This window comes from Lissotriton vulgaris, chromosome 8, assembly GCF_964263255.1.
Source record: "Lissotriton vulgaris chromosome 8, aLisVul1.2, whole genome shotgun sequence".
Taxonomy (NCBI): domain Eukaryota; kingdom Metazoa; phylum Chordata; class Amphibia; order Caudata; family Salamandridae; genus Lissotriton; species Lissotriton vulgaris.
The window spans coordinates 616866530-616888123 of record NC_141696.1 but is presented as its reverse complement, the minus strand read 5'-3'; the positions used below and the strand labels follow the sequence as shown (position 1 = coordinate 616888123).

At 44.1% G+C, this 21594-nt stretch overlaps 1 protein-coding gene across 3 annotated transcripts in view; it reads right to left on the bottom strand.

Moving 5' to 3' along the window:
* LOC147697809 (G protein-coupled receptor 35-like) overlaps window positions 1-14727 on the bottom strand; it is a 119240-nt gene extending 104513 nt beyond the window's left edge. Inside the window, exons 1-2 of one of the 3 annotated variants that reach the window (XM_086933353.1) lie at window positions 14427-14727; window positions 13447-13498 (exon numbers count right to left, since the gene is read on the bottom strand). Coding sequence is in view for 1 of the 3 variants with exons in the window: in XM_086933354.1 (XP_086789480.1) it covers window position 14427 (1 nt within the window). In the remaining 2 variants the exon portion in view is untranslated. The remainder of the gene's footprint in view (window positions 1-13446; window positions 13499-14426) is intronic. The other 2 variants (XM_086933355.1, XM_086933354.1) reach the window with 2 other exon arrangements.
* Window positions 14728-21594: the final 6867 nt, after the last annotated feature.

The window sequence follows — 21594 nt, the reverse complement described above, 5'->3', positions numbered from 1 at the left end:
TAAAATGCATCCTCCTCAATGTACACAAACACGCCATGGAAATCAGGACCCTACTCGACTCTCGCCCGACATTGCCTTCTTCACAGAGACCTGGACCAATGCATACTCCGCCCCCAACATCAGCACCGCCATCCCAGACGGATACAAGATCCAGGGGAAAGACCACCCCAACCAACCTGGAGGGGGCCTCGCTATTGCCCTCAAAAGCACCCTCCACCTCAACACCTCCAGTGAGACCTTCCCCTCCGCCGAACACCTGCACTTCCAGATTCAGACCACCCCCAAAGCCATACTATGAGGAACCCTTGACTACAGACCCCCGGCCCCTGAACACCCATCGCCACCACCATCACCGACTTCATCGCACCCCATGCCATCGCCTCAACAAACTACATACACATTGGAGACCTGAACTTCGAGCAGTTCAGGTCGACAACCCCAGCGACCCCAACTCCACTATCCTTTGTGACAACCTCACCAGCATCAGACTTAAACAACTCATCAACACAACAACCCACAGAGCAGGACACACCCTCGACCCCATCTTCGCGGCAGGAAACAGCATCCAGTTCAGCCACACAACTCAGCCACCATGGACCGACCACCACTGCGTACACTTCGCCGTCAACAAACCCAAGGCACCCAAACTAGCCCCTCGCCCACCACAAAGGAACTTGATCAAGGTTACAGATGGGCACCTTAACTCCACCCTCAGCCGAGACAACCACACCTGGGCACCTGACGCAAATGACGCAGCCAGAGAACTCCACACCTGGATCTCCAACTGCGCAGACGAGCTTGCCCGCTATGCAACCCCAACAGACTGCGCCCAAGGAAAGCCACCTGGTTCACCACCGCTCTCCAGAAAGCCAGACGCACCTGCAGATGCACTGGAGAAACACCAAGACAACCGAAAACCACACCACCTACAAGGACGCCATGAAAGACTTCCACAACCAGATCAGAGCCACCAAGAGGAACTTCATCCACAACAAAATCCTCGCCAACTCGACCATAGCCAAGGAACTTTTCAGTGTCATTCAAGAATTCACCAACCCACACAGCGCAGCCACAGACACTACCCCATCCCAAGACCTCTGTGACAAGCTTGGAACCTATTTCCACCTCAAGATCAAAAACCTCTACGACAACTTCATCGACCATCCAACAGGCGCCACAGACGGCCCCCCAGAAACACCAGCCAACCGACCATCTCCAACTAAACACCAATCACGGTGAAGACACCACCTCAACCATGAAAAGCATCCACTCGGGGGCCCCGCCTACCCCTGCCCCCTCACATCTACCACAGAGCCCCACGGCCCGCATCACACCCAAACTAAAATGCACCATCAACACTGCCTTCAAAATAGGCACCTTCCTAGACAACTGGAAGCGCGCAGAAGTCAGACCCCTGCTCAAGATGCCCACAGCTGACCCCACCGACCTCAAGAACTATCTGCCCATCTCGCTCCTCCCCTTCACAGCCAAAGTTGCAGAGAAAACAGTCAACAATAAACTGACACAATTCATTGAAGAGAACCCGAACTCGTCCCGTACCAATCCAGATTCTTAAGCAACGACACAAAGAGACCGCCCTACTCGCCGCCACAGACGACATCCGCACCCTCCTAGACCAAGGCCACTCCGCAGCCCTCATCCTACTCAACCTATCAGTGGCCTTCGACACCGTCTCCCATCATACACTAGTCACCAGACTACACAATAAAGGCATACAAGGAACAGCCCTTGACTGGATCCGGTCATTCCTCACTGGAAGAAGCCAAAGGATCAGACTCCAACCCTTCCTCTCAGACCCCACGAAAATCACCTGCGGAGTCCCACAGGGTTCATCCCTGAGCCCCACCCTCTTCAAAATCTACATAGCCCCCCTCGCACCCATCATCCCACAACATGGCCTCAACATCGTATCCTACGCTTACGACAGCCAGTTCATCCTCTCCCTCACCAAAGACCCCACCACTACCAAACTTAACTTCCAGAAAGGAATGCAAGATGTCGCAGTCTGGATGACCAACAGCTGCCTGAAGCTGAACGACGAGAAGACAGAAGTCCTCGTCCTCGGTACCACCTCTTCTGCATGGGACAGCATCTGGTGGCCAACCGCCCTCGGAAGCCCATCTACTCACTCAGACCACACCAAGTACCTCAGCATCGACTCATCACTCACCATGAACCGACAGGTCAACACCATCACCTCCAGCTGCTTCAACACCCTCCGCAAGACCTTCAAGTGGATCCCCCCATAAGTCAAGGAAGACAGTCACCCACGCACTCATCACCAGCAAACTGGATTATGGAATTGTACTCTACGCCAGCATCAACAAGTCCGTACTCCGCAAACTCCAGACAATACAGAACACCTCCACCAGACTCATCCTCAGCATCCCCCGACACGAACACATCAGCCAACACCTACGAAGTCTCCACTGGCTCCGCGTGGAGAAAAAGTCACTTTCAAAGTCCTCACTCACACCTACAAATGCGTATACAACAACGGACCCAAATACCTCAACAACAGAATCAACTTCCACCTACCCAAAAGAAACCTCCGATCTACCAACCTTGCACTGGCCGAAACCCTGCGCATCCACAGAGCCAGAGCAGGAGGAAGATCCTTCTCTCACATTGCAGCCAAGACCTGGAACGAGCTACAGCAGACATCAGACACACCCCCTCCCTGAACACCTTCAGGAAGACCCTCAGGACCTGGCTCTTCAGCTAAACAGATGTTCGGACCACCCCCTCAGCGCCTTGGGACCCTCACAGGTGAGTAGTGTGCTTACAATTCCCAATGTGATTGATTGGTTGATTGCTGCATTATCTCTTCCTGTTTATTGGACTGCAGATTATAGTCACTTTCAAGTCGGACCTTGTAGCATAACCGACTACATGGGGAGACAGGCCCTTTAAAATGTTGGTATAATTGATAACAAAACTCTGATGGGTGGAGCTAAATATTGAAACTGTGATACATCCTTCAGAACTTAATTATTGTGCATCAATAAGCCATATTGTTTGATTTGTTCACAGCAAATTTTAGTAATGATGAAGTTGGACTTACCAGATGATTTTGTTGTTAGAGTGTTTCCAGTGTTTAGTCAGATATGGAAATCACCAGAGATAACTAAGTTTGCATTTGGATATTGAAAAGTCAATGATTTAACAATTTCTCACAAAATGGACATATGGGCTATCTTACTATTTCTCATTGTGTTTAAGTAAATGTTTAATAGAAAGATCAAAGAGGAACATTTTAAGTTTACACATTGCAACCATGTCAGTTTAAAGGAATTATTTGGGTCTTAACTTCTAATTCTGTTCCTACAGCTATTGCTAGCCCTTCTTCAGCTCGACCTTGTGAAATGTGCGTGTGGCATTGGTGGCAAATTCTTGTAATCCGATGATTGGGGCACCTTGCTCTCTCCATGTTTCTTGGAGCATCATTATTTCAAAGCTTTGCAGAAATAATGTTGCCTCTGGAACTTCCAGAAGCCTTGTAAGGCTGTGAACATTCCAGGAGCAAATTCTCACAGGCAATTGTGGTTTGTCAAGGTTAGCTTCACATCAATCATTGTTGATGACTGTAGTTCCTGATAATGCAGAAAGAAGCCAGGTGCAGTCATCCTTTAGCATTTTCCTCTTAACTGATTGTTCACAAATGCGAGATTCAGGGGATGAATTTGTTATTGTTAAACAAGACATTTTTGACAAATTGAGAAGGGCCAAATAACACCACTTAGGAGGCAAGAAGGCAGTTTTGAAATGTTGGGAGGTATAGGCTGCCCATCCCTCTTAGGAGTCATAGAGGGACTCAAAATAATTGGATAGTATGAAAGGGCATATTTCTGGTCTTCAATGCACCACTCTTCGAACTGCGCTCAACTGTCAAATACTTTATTTGCAATTTCAGGGGTTGACCACATGGCATGGGTTATATCCTGAGAGGTATTAGAAGGATCTTGCTTAAATTGGATTGCCTTAATATATACGGCCATAAGACCAGATAAGGTTAGGATACATGCTAACAGTTTTAAAAGAGCACTTTGATGAAGAATGTCATGAGGACCTGTAGAATGTACACTGGGATAACAATTATCTTGGCATGATGATTAGTCGAATAATTGGATAATCTTGCTTCTTCATATAGTCCACTGACATGAGCCATGAACCTATTAATAAACCATTTGGCATTATACTACTTGGGTTTCCCTATTGATTCACAGTAAACAGGGAGTCAACAAGGTGGTCCGTTCCACAGATAACATTTGTTGATGGTTAACATGAATAGGTGCCAATGTGATATAGTTGCTATTCTGTAAGCTCTCCAGGCCATTATTTTAAATTAAAATCATAGATGTTTTTATTTGACATTCCACATCATTAGTTAGTAGAGTTACAGCTTTTATCATCTCATCTTGGGATGGTTTCCCTCCTATTTGTTGTCTAAGTTACAATATAATGCCACTTGCCTGAATGATATCAATCTGCATGTGGCTTTCAGGACAATCAACACCCATTGCTACCATTTTTGGTCGTGTTTAACAACTATTATGGAGTTTACAAAGATTGAGTAGCAAACTTTCATCTTATCTTCTCGTGTGGTTGTTACTAATTTCTTAGATTTATTTTGGGCCTTTCTGAGCCTTTTTCTGGCCATTTTTGTTAATCCTGTTTGTGCATTAGAACACTTTTTTGTATTTTGTGCCCGCATTGCCTCACTTGATGACAACTTTTCTAAGAATACTTTTTCAATCACATTAAGCCAAAGGTCTTCAAACTTTTCCAGGTTGAGCCCCCCCACCTGAATTCCCCCAGATGTTGGGCCCCCCCACCACCCGACAGAAACCTTGGGAATCCGGCACACCACATGATCGACTGCCACGCGCACACCACGGGCCATATCTGGAAAACAATGCTCAACACAACAAGAGTGCCTAGCAAACTGCAGGCCTGTGAGTGGGTGTGGTGAAATGACAGAGGCGTACCACACAGCTCAAAACACAATCCTCCAAGTCAAAATGTGCGCAAATTCTCCCCACTAGGATGCCCTGCCTTACACAGGACACAGATCAACAACAACACCACCAACATGAATGTGACGGGTGTGCCGGTGCCCAGCCACACCTAGACTCTCAATATGTGGGTGGATCCCTGCCACTGCCATCCTCAGGCTGTGCTCCACATCCAGTCCTGAACGGTACCTAGTCTTCAACACCGCAAGTGCTGAAAACCCAATCTCACAAACTCCCCAACAAATAAACAAATACATTGTAAGATGTAAAGCACCATGCACAAGTGAACCAAAGGGAGGACCTCAGTGATGAACCCACTATAGGGAACACACCATGGGTGCTTCACCAAGCGGAACCCAAAACATGGAACTCGACCTTGCCCATGGGGGCCCGCATTCAAGTAGCAGCTGGACGTCACACAAAATGTCACACGCATGATGCATAGATCCCACACATGAGCACACATAGAATATAGAACAATAACACATAGGCAAGGGAGCAGCCAAACAATTCAAATACCTCCCACTCTGAACCACAGCTCCCATGGCACCAAGAAAGCAAAGAAAGTCATCACAATCCTCCCCATCCATCATGTACACCTTGTCATCCACCAACTCCCCCACCATTGTGGAGTAGTGTGGCTCACTGGTTAGAGGCGGCAGACCCGGGAGCAGAAATCGGCCCGGGACCAGGGTTCAATTCCCGACGTGGACTTGAGCAGGGTCGTGGACTTGAGTCAGCGGACTCGATAATTCTCGCTTCGGTGCTTACTCTAATCAGGGGTTTCACTCGGCAACTCTGGCCATTAGCTTGCCTAATCTCCACAACGGCCCCATCAACTGGCTTGAGACAGATTGAGATTCTAGGTGTGGCTGGGCACCGGCACACCCGTCACATTCATGTTGGTGGTGTTGTTGTTGATCTGTGTCCTGTGTAAGGCAGGGCATCCTAGTGGGGAGAATTTGCGCACATTTTGACTTGGAGGATTGTGTTTTGAGCTGTGTGGTACACCTCTGTCATTTCACCACACCCACTCACTGGCCTGCAGTTTGCTAGGCACTCTTGTTGTGTTGAGCATTGTTTTCCGGATATGGCCCGTGGTGTGCGCGTGGCAGTCGATCCTGTGGTGTGCCGGATTCCCGAGGTTTCTGTCGGGTGGTGGGGGGGGCCAACATCTGGGGGAATTCAGCTGGGGGGGCTCAACCTGGAAAAGTTTGAAGACCTTTGGCTTAATGTGATTGAAAAAGTATTCTTAGAAAAGTTGTCATCAAGTGAGGCAATGCGGGCACAAAATACATAAAAGTGTTCTAATGCACAAACAGGATTAACAAAAATGGCCAGAAAAAGGCTCAGAAAGGCCCAAAATAGATCTAAGAAATTAGTAACAACCACACGAGAAGATAGATGAAAGTTTGCTACTCAATCTTTGTAAACTGCCTAATAGTTGTTAAACACGGCCAAAAATGGTAGCAATTGGTGTTGATTGTCCTGAAAGCCACATGCAGATTGATATCATTCAGGCAAGTGGCATTATATTGTAACTTAGACAACAAATAGGAGGGATACCATCCCAAGATGAGATGATAAAAGCTGTAACTCTACTAACTAATGATTCCTGGCTCCACCTTGGGGACTCCCAGCAGGGACCATCCCACAGGGAAAGCCAGGACGGGTTCCCCAGAGTTATACAGCGCCAGGAAACCTAAGGACGGGTAGCAGTGCGCTTTACAAGCTCAAATACATACATACATACATACAGACATACATACATACCATTCATTCCGTCCCTCCATCTGTGCCCCATCCACATCCAAACTCCTTCAACCACTTGCAAACCCACCCACCATCCATCATCTCACCCATCCATCCCTCCATCCACCCCTCACCCATCCATCCATCATCCATCCATCCCTTCACCCAATCCATCCCCTCACCAATCCATCCACTCTTCCACCCATCCATCCAACCATTCACCCCTTCACCCAAGCTATCCTCCCACTCATCCATCCACTCCTCCACTCATCCATCCACTCTTCCACCCATCCACCCACTCCTCCACCCATCCATCCATTCACTCATCCATCCAACTACCCACCCTCTCACCCATCCAGCCATCACCCCACCCACTCATCCATCCACCCAGTCACTTATCCGTCCACCCACTCAACCCCCCACTCATCCATCCACCCATCCATCCCTCCCGCTCTCCACTCTCCCCCCACTCATGCAAGCACTCTCTGACCCATCCATCTCTATGCTCCTCTCCTCACCCATCCATACACACACCCGCCCATCCACTCTGCCAATCATTCATCCATGTCCTCACTCATCCATCCATCCATCCTCCCCCTCTCTCTCCATTACCCCTTCACCCAGCCACCCATCCCTCCATCCACCCTTCACCCATCCACCCACTCATCCATCCACTCATCCACTCATGAATCCATCCATTGAACACTCATCCACCCCTTCACTCCTCCATCCATCCCCCGTCCATCCACCCTCCTCAATCACTCATCCATCCCCCACATCAACCCCTTCACTCATCCATCCATCCATCCATCCATCCATTCATTCATTCACCCCTTCACCCATCAATACATCAATCACCTCTCTCATCCATCCACCCACTGACTCGTCCACCATCCACCCCATCGATCCATCCACCATTTCACTGATCCATCCACCCCTCCACCCATCCATCTACCCTTCCAACCATACACACATCCATCCGCTCCCATCCATCCCTCCACTCATGCATCCATCCTCTCCCCACCATCCATTCACCCCTTCACTCACCATCCATTTACCCCTTCACCCATCCATCATCTCCTCACTCATCCATCCACCCCCCACCCATACATCCACCATGTCACCCACACATCCACCTTTCCACCCATACATCTATTCACCCACATGGCAACAAAACGGATGTCTGGTGGCCGGCTCCACCCGACATCCCTCACACATTTGATGATTCAAATTCGAATCTGCAGAGCAACATCCCTGAACACCAACACTTCGGTGCACACACAAAGATCCTCATGAGTTGAGGACCGCAGACCAGAGCCCACTGTCCAGATTCATGGCCCAAACCCGGATTGCAACCTCTCCCTTCCTTCCCAAAATAACTGAAGGACTCCGCCCTCCCCCCTCACTCCCATATCCCTTGAAAGGCTGGGGCCTTGGGCCAGAGCCCACCCCGCCCGTGCCTCAAAACCTCTCCGGAAACCTTCTCTCACTTCTGGGAAGAGCTCTTTGTAATAAGAATATGTATATAAATCAAATGATTATCCACTGTTGGCAACAGAAAAGGTACTACTTCCGCAGTTTCTCAAATTATGTAGTACCTTAAGACACTTTTGTAACACATATGGATAGTATTCACAAAACTCCCATATATACAATAATTTTGCAAAAGAAAAATACAAAATTATAGTGCAATCGATGATGATACTATTTACAATAAAGTGTCATTTCGTCTACGTTTCGGTCTCATATAATGAAAAACTCAGTTTGCAGTTTCCTGATGTGAGCTGGTCACCGGTCGGTGATTTATTTTTCCATAAATACAACGAAGCTGATTTAATTGGCTTGAGAGACTTCCCCAACCTGAGCCTAACGGAAAGAGGCTTAAGGATTAGAGATACCCTCATTGGCTTGTTGTCCATGGCGCAACACATGCCCTGATGATGGTCTCGATGAACTGCCTTATATGAGACCGAAACGTCTACGAAATGACACTTTATTGTAAATAGTATCATCATCGATTGCACTATAATTTTTTATTTTTCTTTTGCAAAATTATTGTATATATGGGAGATATGTGAATACTATCCATATGTGTTACAAAAGTGTCTTAAGGTACTACATAATTTGAGAAACTGCGGAAGTAGTACCTTTTCTGTTGCCAACAGTGGATAATCATTTGATGTATATACATATTCTGATGATTTGAGATGAATATGACTGAATAAAAGAAAAGTGTTATATTGTATTCCTCTTGAATATTATACAATTCACGTTCAATATTGTGACAATTACATAACTTTGAAGTCAATTTTGAATGATTCCTTCAGGAACATATTTTTGTGTTATTGAATATACCCAGTTCCTTGGGAAGATTGGGTTGCCCTATTTAACTTTAATATTTTTGTAATAAGAGCCAAAGACTTGAATGGCTCTGCTGCAACTGTGTCAGTGTGTAGGATGGTCGGTATTTCTATATATGGAGGACTGTGTCCTGGATTGCTACCTTAATAATGGTAAATCTTGCCATTTTGTGGGAAACCCTGGCATGATAATGCCCACCTGTGCCCACCTCTAGCCCTGCACAATTGTAGCAATGCTCTGTCATGAAATACTGAACCAGGGATAAGCAAGACAGAATCTATTGACTTGGGGCTAATTGAGAAGGAGCTCATGCTTTTATTGCCCAAACCTATTGTACTGTTCAGACCCACAGAGAGGAGAGTTGTCCAGTGTGTATTATGTGATAGGTGCATGGGAGAGGGCCGGAAAATAGGTTGCAGACATAGTGAGTGTGTGATGTATGGAAGAGATAAGAGGGAAGTGTACGTGGTCATATTTCATTTATGACACCCTCATTAAAGCCCTGGCTATTTAGCCAACAACATATTGAATGCTGAGATTCTTAAACCTATATTTCTAATAAGCAAACTACAATACAATTATTACAATGCACAGAGATATAAGCTAAGAAGCCAGGACCGATAGAAGGTGTCACACTTGACAACAATGCGGAGTGAAGTGAAAGGGTGTTGTGCAAATGTAAGGAAAATAAAGGGACTGCGAGAGAGGTGTAGGGAAGAGGTGAGTGTTCATTGTGAGAGAAAATTAGCTTAGAAAAGGAACGGTGCACCTACGTGAAGGTTGCAGGTAGAAATAGTATTGGAAAATACTTAAGATTCCTTGTTAAGCTTGCTGTGCCCAATAGTCAGGAGGCCACACTAAATGGTATGCCCAGGTCCCATAAAAGCGTGAGACATTCCTGCCAAGAATTTTTTTTAGATGGGTGAGAAACAATTTAAAAATAAGTCCTGAAACCTGAATAACATTCTTATTTTAAAACATGAAGCAAACTGATTTTGTTAATTTCGTGCTACTTTAATAAAACCAACTGATTTCTCCTCATATTTGACCACATCATTTGTATTTGAACAGTGGAGAACATTTGTTTTCTGTATTTTGTGTTATGTCAATGGACCAAAAAGTGCGTCATACCAGTTTGCTCCGTTTTGTGCTGGAGGATAAAGGTTTAGGGGCAGATTTACAAGCCCCTTGCGCCACTTTTGCGTCACTTTTCCCATGTTAAAATGACGCAAAAGTGGCGCAAGGGCCTTGTAAATAAGCCCCTTAGTTTGGAGCACATACGTTTTTGTCCATTACGTAAAACAAAGGTGGAAAATAATAGAGCAAACAGATTCATCCTGTATTCATACCACCACAATGATTTGCCCTGTATTTACTGAAGTGCAAAATATCTGTCAAAAGGCCTATAATGGCTACAGTGTGTTAGAATACATTTAAGACACCAATCATACTCTTATGCAGAAAGGGAGCAGAATCGCCTCCCCACATATTCGAAAATATTTTTTTTAATACAGACTTCAAGTGCCTCAAAACCTCTCCGGAAACCTCTCCCTTCTGGGAAGAGCTAACTCTCCCAGGAGGGGGCCAATTCACGGAGTCGACAGCTTCAGCTGCAGTGGGAGGCAAGGGGTCTCCTCTGCAAACTTGTTTGCTTTCGTTTTTAGCAGAGGAGACCCCCCCGCCTCGCACCGCAGCCCAAGCCATCAACTCCATGAACCAACCCCCTCCTGGGAGAATCACCCAGACAAAGGGAAGATCGGAGTGGAGCGCGCGCCCCCCTCAGGTAGGCGCGCCCCACAGATTGAAGAACCCTGCATTAAGCTGTTGAACATTAATCATATTTTCATTTTTCTGCGCCAGGTTTCGAACGCTTGACGTAGATTGCCCAATTTGTATGATTGATGCATTCTGAGTTTGACAAACATTTCAGATTTTTTTTATTTATTTTGTTTTTAAAATATTTTTGTTATTAATATTTTGATTGTTTTTACAGTTTGAACTTGCTGGAGTGAGAATATTAATTGGTACCCCTTCACAATCCAACACTTTCCCTACTGTTGCACTGATTGGAGAAAGAATAGTACATTTTACCTTGCCACTATCCAACACTTTCCCTACTCTTACACTGACTGGAGTGGAAATAGTAATTTTTACCCCTCCGCTATCCAACACTTTCCCTTCTGTTGCACTCATTGGAGTGGTAAAAGTAATTTTTACCCCTCCGCTATCCAACACTTTCCCTACTGTTACATTTATCGGAGTGGGAATAGTAGTTTTTACCCCTCTGCTATCCAACACTTTCTCTACTATTGCACTGACTGGAGTGGGAATAGTAAATGTTATCCCTCCGCTATCCAACACTTTCCCTACTGTTGTACTCACTGGAGTGGGAATAGTACGTTTTTCCCCTTCGCAATCCAACACTTTCGCTACTGTTGCAGTCACTGGAGTGGGAATAGTAAATGTTTAACTTTTCACCATTCAACAATGTTCCTACTGTTGCACTCAAAGGAGTGCAAAATGTAAGTTTGAAATGTATAAATATTTTTGTATTTTATTTTATAATATAATATTTTATTATTATATTTTATGTTATAGGTGTATGTATATATATATATATAGTTAATATTTATATATTTATAATGAAAATAATTAAACTAATAACTACTTTATTTTGCAAGTAAATATACATTTATATATCAAATTTTATATATGTAAATTTAAATTGTTTTAAATTAAATGTGTTTATTACATTGTTTTAATGTATATTATATCTAAGTAAATTATTTTAGTTCATTTTATAATATAATTGTTTTAACATTATTTTTATATATAAAAAACGGTATTTTGAGCATCGATATTTTTTACATCTATATTTTTTTTAATATTTTTGTTATTTACATTTTAAAGATAGGATGTCCATATTTTAACTATCGATATTTTTACATCGATATTTGTGTATGTAGATATTTTTTTGTCTTCGATATTCTCCCAGCCCCACCCCCTGCGCCCCCACTTGAGTTTTGCAGCGGATGCCACTGAATAGCAGATAAGAATAAAAAGACCAAGGAAGCACATGACTTGCCCGAGATCAAACAGGTTGGTCAAGTTGGAGAACCAAGTTTGCCACATAGGACAGCATGTTTCAAGACACAACATTTCCTCAATATCACATGCTTTATCAGTTCAAGAGAAGAGGGGATGATTGAGGACTGGGTGTAATGAGATGAAACCCCTGAAAAGATCCGCCATATAAACATCTTTCTGAAGCCATAAACAGCCAATTTTCCATTATCTCTTTGCAGGCCAATTAGCATGTGATACTGAGCCGGGAACCCTAGTGATAGGGTGGGTTAGGGTGGAGCCTGTTCTTCACTTTTAGAAGTTAGAATTGATTCCATAGACTGAATGCTAGGGCAAGGTGCTCCCTCCCTTGAGCCCACAACCATAGCCAAGTGCTGCAAAGCACCAGGGAGGGGCATAGCATAGTCTTGCAGCACTGGACAATGGGTATGTGACACAGGGGAGGGCTCTTCCTTCCTTGGACCTCATCGCTTTGGTCAAGACTGTGATGCCTGGAGAAGGAAGGCATAGGGTTGCTTTCCAAAGTTCGAAGAATATTTTTCCATTTACTTACCTGTATGCAACCTGCTGTTGATATCCCCAGATCCCAGTCCAGCTGTGTGCAAAATGCGTTTAACAGTTTGTTGCACAGTGACTTTTCAGATTGCACATGGCCTTGCCATTTCAACAAAGATCTGCTTTCTTGGTGTGATGAAGTAACTAATCATTAATGTTCAACAAACTAGCAATAAGTGACTTGAGTGAGGACTTCAACAGAAGTCAAGCTATTTTCAAATATTTTGTTTGCTTTAATATCTTTCTTGCTCAAACATCTTACGTGCTATGCACCTCCTATTGCACTACGTACCTGAGAAACTATTGTGGAATTTTAATTCACACTGCCGCCCCTTAAGGGCATCCTATATGCTGCAGCACATCTCAATAGGGACAGAAGAAATATGACCACATCACACCAACCTGATGAAACTCTGTACTCTCCCCTTGCCAGCCAGGTCCACCTTCAAAACCAGCTGTATTATCTATAAAGCCATCATGACTGGCCATCGTAATGGATTAACACAGTTCACAAAGCAGCTACTTCTCCCATCACCCAATGACTTTTATGCTTGTTTTTGTCCTGTTACAGATCTCCGCAGCATTTGCGCTAGGTTTGTATCATAAAAATACCACTAGATTCGACTGTCACACCTGTCTAAGTGAATGACAAACTCACCCTCTCCGGTGGCTCTCTGCACAGCTGCTGCAAGGAGACCTTCAGGCGGATGCTGGAAAAGTACAAAAAATGAAGAAAAGAAAAAAGTTTTTCCCCATCTATGCACCAAGGATCTAGAATGAGAGTCCAATATCTATCTGGATAGCCCCCAATGGCTCAAATTTAAGAAACTGCTTTGTACTCAACTCTTTAAAGAACACTACATCATAATGCAGGGAAGTCCACAGACCAGTTACCCCTATTGCTTGTTGACTGACTTTAGTTTTCACCCTACACAGCAATCCGCTTCATTCCCGATACGTTTGTACTTTAAAAAAACCACATATATACATAGAAATGCACTGATCTGGAAACAACTTGTTGAAATGTAATTAAAGACATATGTTTTGGAGACACCAACACCAACCCTTTCCACCCACTGGGATTAATATAATGTATTTCCACTTAATGGAACTTTAAAATATATGTCCTTATTTTAGTGCTATTTTTTTTATGTTTTATTGTTTTACTGCTGCACCATGAAAAGTACTTCTTCAAAGTGGCTTCCAAGCCTAAAGACTAACACTCGATTGATGACTCGTCTTCTGATGCCATATCCTGTGATGTCATTGCATGCAAACTAGAGGGGCCTAGGACCTTCTGTTCCTGCCAGGGGAGGCCAAAAATACTAGAACCGCCCGTGACTGTCCCTCCTCTAGCCCAAGGTGATACACCTCTTAGCGCGCATTACCCCTTCCACACAAATACAAGCTTCGCTCCCGAATATGAGCTAATTTGAGGCCGTCGAGCTTTCATGAGGCAATTTCCCATTACCAAGACTGCTTCCCCTATGACAATGTTTATTACGGAACAGGAAGATTAAACATGTTTACATTTGTTATACAGATCTTGTCTTTGTTATACATACATAACTATTCGAGCGTAGCAGAGCAGCTAACTAGTCAATGATAAAGAAAATCGGACGCAGGTGATATACTTACTAGAGTGTGGAACAAGCCGTTCCCGTAGCTTTTCTACGGAAGCCGCAGTGGAGGGCTCGCTCTGCAACCCGGTTCAAGAGTGAGTGCGTAGTTCGTATGCAGAATGATTTCAGATACAAGCGCGGACATGTGCACTAAACGAGTTTCTTCCTTCAAGTTACCATACATGGAATTTATAAGCGCTTATCTTCGAAAGACTGCTAGCCCCTCTCCTGTCTACTGCAGCGGTAAAAGAGACTTCATCAAAACCCCCACTACAGGACGGCGGCCCAGTGATGTTTACTTCCAGCTTGCAAATGAGGAACAATGACAAGTGTCGCTGTTACAAAAAACACCGCAAGCGCCCAACAATGACAAGTTTCAGTACCATAAAAAAGGAAGTCATTACAAGGCGTCTCTAGCTCTCCAGCACCTACTTAAAACGCTATCGCTATCTGAAAGGATATATGTGTTTCCTGCAAGCCTCTTAGAGCAGGACACGCTGCGTCTATGCTAGGAAAGCTAATTTCGAGAATTATCAAAACAGACAGGGAGGGAGGGAGTGTGTGCATTTTTGTCTGTGTATGTCAAAATTCCTTGTGAAATCCGACAGAGACCTCACCATACCCGACTTAGAGCACCTGTACCCGACTCTGCACCCCGCTCTGGAATATTTGGACACATTTAAAAATCCCACAAATATTGATCCCAAAAATATTTTGAAAAAACTTTGAAGCTTCCACTTCTAGTCCACTTTCTGCCTGTGTGGACACCATTCACAACCAAGGATTTGGGGCTCTCAAGGGACAGCAACAGCGACCCCTGTTTATAGGGCAGGTGTTAGGTTGTGTTTGAACAAAACACCTGTGAAATTGTCAAATGTGGTAGTTCCTTACAAGTGATAAAAAATCAAAATTTGTTACAAATGATAAGGAGTATAACAAGCGGATACTTCATAGGCCAATATATGATCCATATCGATTAATACTGGTGAGCATGACCAACATTGTGTTTTCAAATCTTTGTTTTGAGTGTTATTTCAAGTTATCAATGTATTTTCTCTTTGGGTTAAAACACTAGGCTTTAGGACATCAATTATTGTGATGTCATCAGGATCAAGTGCATGTGCTTGCTTACTTTCAGTGCTTTAGCCACAAGCATGTTTTGAGCCTTTGGGTCACCTGCGTTAGGCAAGGCTTAGTGCTGCAAGCATCTGGCATGACACAGTTGCTTATGCACCTAAAGACAAAGTGAGTCTACTTTACCTTTGAGCACTGATTAACAACTAGAAGATAGGGTGAGACCAGTTTTGGCCTACATTCACCTCTGTTACCAGGCGAACTACCATATCCACTTATTTCTGCCCACCAATTTTTGAAAGTTTATATGCACCTATACATTGTTCGGCAGATTTTGACTGCCCTGCCCATCATAAATGTGACTACCCTTAGTCATGTCCATATAATAAACATCACTCTCCTTATGCAGGAAATGGCACTCACTCGACCGTGCAGTAATGAAATAATATAGTTTAATTAAAATAACCAGAGATAATGCAGCGAGGCACCTAGAATGTACTACTGGAGTCTCCAATAATTTCAATTGCTGCCACTTATCTTCTCACTATAGGTCATTAATAGTGGAAATTGTGACCATTTTTCACTTGTAGGTTCTCCCATGGACCATTGGATTTCTTCTGACCTCCGGGACGCGCTTTTGTATTTACCTGTTTGCCGTGAGGGGAACGGCTGCCTTTGTGCTCTGTTTGCCATGAGGGGAACGGCTTTTCATCATCATCTCCACGCTGTGAGCGGAACGGCCTACATTCCCCAGTAGCCCCTCCAGGGTCGCAGGGGAGCCACGTCACATCAGCGCCGGCACCAGCCTTGAAAGCGCTCCCGCCCCCACGCAACGCGGGACGCGCGCGGTTGGCGCCGGGCGAAGCCCGGGCAAAGGGCGGGCCGTCTGTGGCCGTCGGAGGCCCAAGGAGGCCGGGCTGGGCTCCCCCTTTAATACCTGCAAATGGGTAAACGGAAACAGCAGAACAATGGGGAGCAGGGGGGCAAAAAGGCAAAGGTGCTGAGGAAGTCAGAATCCATCATTTCTTATTTGACATCAGCTGTGGGGGTTTTAAGTAAGGAGATTGCCAATGCAGAGAAGGAGTTGGGATTGGATCGCCCCTCAACTGTATGTGAATTGACTGCTATTGTGCCTGTGACCAAGGTACCTTTAGATCCGGTTGTGGTGATAACTAATTCCACGAGCGAGACTGAGACTCAAAGTGGTATAGTAGAAGCTGTTGGTGAGGTTTTCACTGACAGTCAGTCCCCTGGGTGAGAACGATTTGGATTAACAGCACAATGTAACTTGGAGAAACGAAGAGGAACCAAGAAGTGCATAAAGCGGCTAAAACAAGTAGCTGTCTCACATTATACTGATTGTGATATCCCCAAAAAACTGGGTGATATGGTCGAGGAGATGTTTAACTCACGTCTGGAACCAGCTTTAACTGGCCTTGCTAAGGACATTGTAGATACTCTAAATATTTGTGTTGCAGTTCTTTTGAAAAATGTGAATTAATTGATTCATTATTAAAGGAGTATAGAGGTCAGCAAGACTTGGTTAGACAGGCCAGCAAGATCATATTCCCAAATCTGGACATGTATCACTAGCTCAACTTTAATCCAGGATCAACTTACTAAAACATCTAATAATGTGAGTTTGGGTGCCATTGGTAATACTTCACAACACGATATTGGGAGTTTTATTCCCTGTAACGCCCAAAGGGTGGGCAGCAACAATACAGCTGGAGAGAAAATCGACAGGTATCCCAGAACTAGCAAAAGGCGAGTAAATCCTTGTGGCATCAATCTTGATCTTCCCCCAGAAGCTGCTCCTTTGGTGGCTGTTCTTACAGGAGTACCCCCATTAGGTGATGAAGTGGTTGAATCTCCTAAGGCAGTCCAGAAATTGGTGTATACAATATAGCAGTGGGGGTTCAGATATAGCGTCTAGCATTATTAGCATTATTATGGCCAGAAGGGTCGGATGGATTAAACGTCGCCCTAAGAGTGTGGAAGGGGATTGTGTGGTAGTGAACTTTAATAGACATAACGTGGCAGATAGATTGTTCTGGGACGTTTCAGAGTTAGAAAATTCTGGTATTAGACCTTTACCATTGGGTAATTTTTATGCACCATCAGCTGTACACATAAACGCATATGCTACATACTCATCTATGCCTATTCGGAAGAGGTCTTTGTTGGCCCTAAATATGTTGCATGATATTCCCCAGCCCCATGTAGCAGGGGGGGGGGGCTCCCCAGAGAACAGAGAGTGTTAAAGCAGCCCCACAATCATTTAAAAAAAAATTAAAACTACAGGATTCGGACATAGCTCTAACTAATTATTTTACCCAATTGACAAACCTGGAGGACAATGATTGACTGGAAAATACTACCGAGCACTCAGTGGAGAGACTAGTGGAGCCACATCTAGCTACTTCCTGCAAAATTCTAAGTTGGAATGTTGCAGGAATTAGGTCTAAGAGAAATGATGACATCTGGTTAGACTTTATAAAACAATATGACATTATTGCCATGCAGGAAACATGGGAGACAACTAAGAACTTTTGCCTGGATGGCCAGGTTGTGTTGTTCCTGCAATCCCAGGGACAGTTGGTAGATCAAAAGGAGGTTTAATCCTCCTTTTTTCTTTAAAACTGAATGGTTTCTTAAAGATGTTGGAATCAGGCTCTAATAATGTTTTAATAGGTGAGCGGGCTACGCCCAATTTGTCTAAAATATTATTCATCCATTTTTATAATGTCAGAGAGAGTGAGTGTATTAATCAACATTTGGTCTCCCTGGATTGTTTTTTGTCAGAATATAGAATAAAACAAAACACTGCATTAGATATTATCCTTATGGGTGATTTTAATATTCACCCATGTAGTTTAGACTGTTATATAGATGATCATCAGGGGCTTCCCTGGTCTGTGGTCGCACATTTTGAACATAGTAGACAGGGAGAGGCTCTGGAGGATCTTCTAGCTAACATGAATCTTTTTGAGTCAGGTTTTAGTGATGGTGAGGAGAGGGTCCCTACATTTAAAGGAAATGACACAGGTACTGTCATTGTTTATATTTTTTTGTCTTCCTGTGTTTTATCTAGGGTTGTGTCTTATAAAGTTGTGTTTTCTGTGTTTAGAGACCATATTCTGGTGACTCTGGAGGTGGAATCAGTAGTAGCTTTGGGTTTTAGGGATAGTGGGATTTTGGGTGTAAGTCACCTGACTACAAAAGACCAGGGGAGGAGGCTCAAGTGGTCTAAGGTGGTTCCTGAAACATTTTTTGAGGAATTTTTCTCTAAGGCTGATGTGAACTTAGCCATGTGCTTAGATCGTTCTGCTCCTAGCTCGGAGATAATTGGTGCTTATGTTGCCATATGTAGCCAGATTGCAAATGATTTAAAGGTTAAAACTAAACTAAGACCTTATCAAGAAGAAATATGGTTTGACAGAAGCTGCTCCAAGGCTCATGGCGCTCTGCTTCACAGTATATATTGCTACACCAACACAGTATATGGTGTAGCAAGTGTTGACGGCATTTCGATCCCATTACAAGGTTACAGGGATCATCATCAGGACTGAATAAAGCCTAATTATTCCTAGCCATGATAGCCTAAAGGAGAAGGAAAAATAAAAAGAATTGTCCAAGAGAGGACACATGTTAGGGGAAGCTCAAAGCTTAAGCTGTACAATTTCTAGACAGTAGAACATGAGTGACATTCTGTGTCGCCTTATGGGCCTAAGTAAACAGTTTTGTGCACACGACGTGAGGTGCAGTATATATCCAGTGTAAGGAGAATTAAGAACTGTAAGGCATAGAAACATCTGTTTTTCTTAAAGCGCTTGAAACCAAGAATTACCAGCGACTTTTTCAAAAAAGAAGAAACTGCATACATATAGTTTCCTTACTTACTTAAAATTGCACAAAGTGAAAACATAAGAAATAATACAGTTACATCAATGCCCTCCAAACTTACATGCCCAAGGGCAACTTTACATTCAGCAATTTGAGTATCCAACAGTGATTGTGACATGCCCCGTGAATGAGACTGTGGGAAGGGTTGCAACGGAGCAGATTCGAGACTAGGAGATAAGTGAAGAACGGTGAAGGATACGGCGCGTGAATAGTCCAAAAAAGTGCATAGTCAGTGATTCCGACCGAAGGACGGCGCGTCAGGAAACAGTGTGGTGCCTTAACAGATAAAGCATGCTGTGCGAGTAAAAAACTTACCCCAATATAAATCTTGCACAGGGTGGTGCCGACCGGTAAAGGGTAGATGAAGCCGCAATTGCAGTTACGATCTAAAGGGGGACCAAGGTGGTCTGTTAGCATGGTAAACCCTTAATGGGCGGAGAGAAACAAAACAGAATCACGAGCGCGGGTCTTACCCGTGGGGAGGCTCGTTGTTCCGTTTAAATCAGGCAAACGTTACTGCGATTGAGGCGGAGAGCAATATCCTAAATAAAAAGGAGCCCGTCAGTCTCAGTGTAAAGGGAGGGCCAAGCAGAAGGGAAACAATTGGAAACACGCTTACCCTGTTTCCAGAAGAGACGCGCCAGCAGATGGCTTGGTCGTGTCACTTGGAGTCTGGGGGGAAAAAGGAATGAGGCATTTTAAGAATGCGAGTCTAAGCAGACCGGAGTGGTTATTCTATCGTATATGAAGGTGCTTACCTCCACGATCGTCTGCCACACCATCCCGGTTCGGTGCAAGGCAGCCAATGAGGAATACAGATAAAGCAAAGCCAAGATTGGCAGAGAGGGACACGTGGTTGGGAGATTAAAATAAAAGAAAGACAGTAAGGGAGACTGACTATGGGCAAAATCAGACAAAGCCAAGGTGGGAGACAAGGTAACAGGGTGAATTATAAATAAAAATAAAAATAAAGATAAAAATGATTATAAAAATAAAAGGGACACAGAGGTAGCCATGTGAGGTGAGCAAAAGTGAAGGTCTCTGGACTAATTGCGACAGTGACTTGGGTGACAAGTTGACGAAGTGATATCATGCTGTGACAGTATTGCAATTAAAAACAGGTATAATACAAACAAGTAAGCGACCCACACATTTCACTTGATTTTGACTTGATAGGCACAGTATCCATCAATCTATGTTAGGTTGATCCAATCCTCTTGTTGGTTGAGTCCAGAATTCAGACTGTCAGTTCGTAGTATCCATTTTAGTTCTTCCTTATTGAAAAGTTTGGATAGGTCCCCACCCCTGGGGGGTAGAATTATTTGGCTGATCACAGTCCACCGCAAATCGTTTTCAGTATGGCCTTTGTTAATGAAATGTTCGACGAGAGGGGCTTTTTCGGTTTTGCATCTAATCCTGCTGCGGTGTTGAGAGATTCTCAGTTTAATTTTCTGTTTGGTCTGTCCCACGTAGATTAAATTGCACGGGCATAGAATCGCGTACACCAAATTGCAGCTGTTACAATTTGTGAAGGTTCGTAATACATTTCTTGCTTCACCAAAAACAAATTCTTTCGATTCAATGCAAAAATCACACACCACACAACAAACACATTTAGAATGACCTTTCAGTGCGGGAAGTTCCCATAGATCTAAGAGAGTTTTAGACGGTTTGGGAGGTGGAAGAGCGGCCCTTACCAGATGGTCTTTAAGATTTTTACTTCTCTTGAAGGCAAACATGGGAGCTTCAAGTCTTAGATCTCCAGAATTGAGGATGTGCCAATTCTTCTTGATGCTTTTACAAATTTTGTTTGACACTGCAGAGAAAGTTGTGACACAGACCAATTGGTCAGATTGCTTTTTGTCTTTGGGCTCAAGGAGGGACTCACGAGGACAGTACAGGCCCTTTTCATGGCGTTTCTGACTAGCCGTCGAGGGTAGCCTCTAGATCTAAGTTTATCAGCCAATGTGTTGGCCTTCCTAAAGTAGTCCGTTTTGAGAAAGTAATTCCGTCTCAAACGTACGAACTGGGAATAGGGTAGGCTATCTTTCAGGGCTCGTGGGTGACAACTACTGTAGCTCAGTAGAGTATTCCTTTCCGTAGGCTTACGGAATAAGGATATATACAATAGGCCATCCTTGTGCTGTATGCAGAGGTCCAGGAATGCAATGCTAGTTTTGCTGTGGGATAAGGTGAAGGTCAAG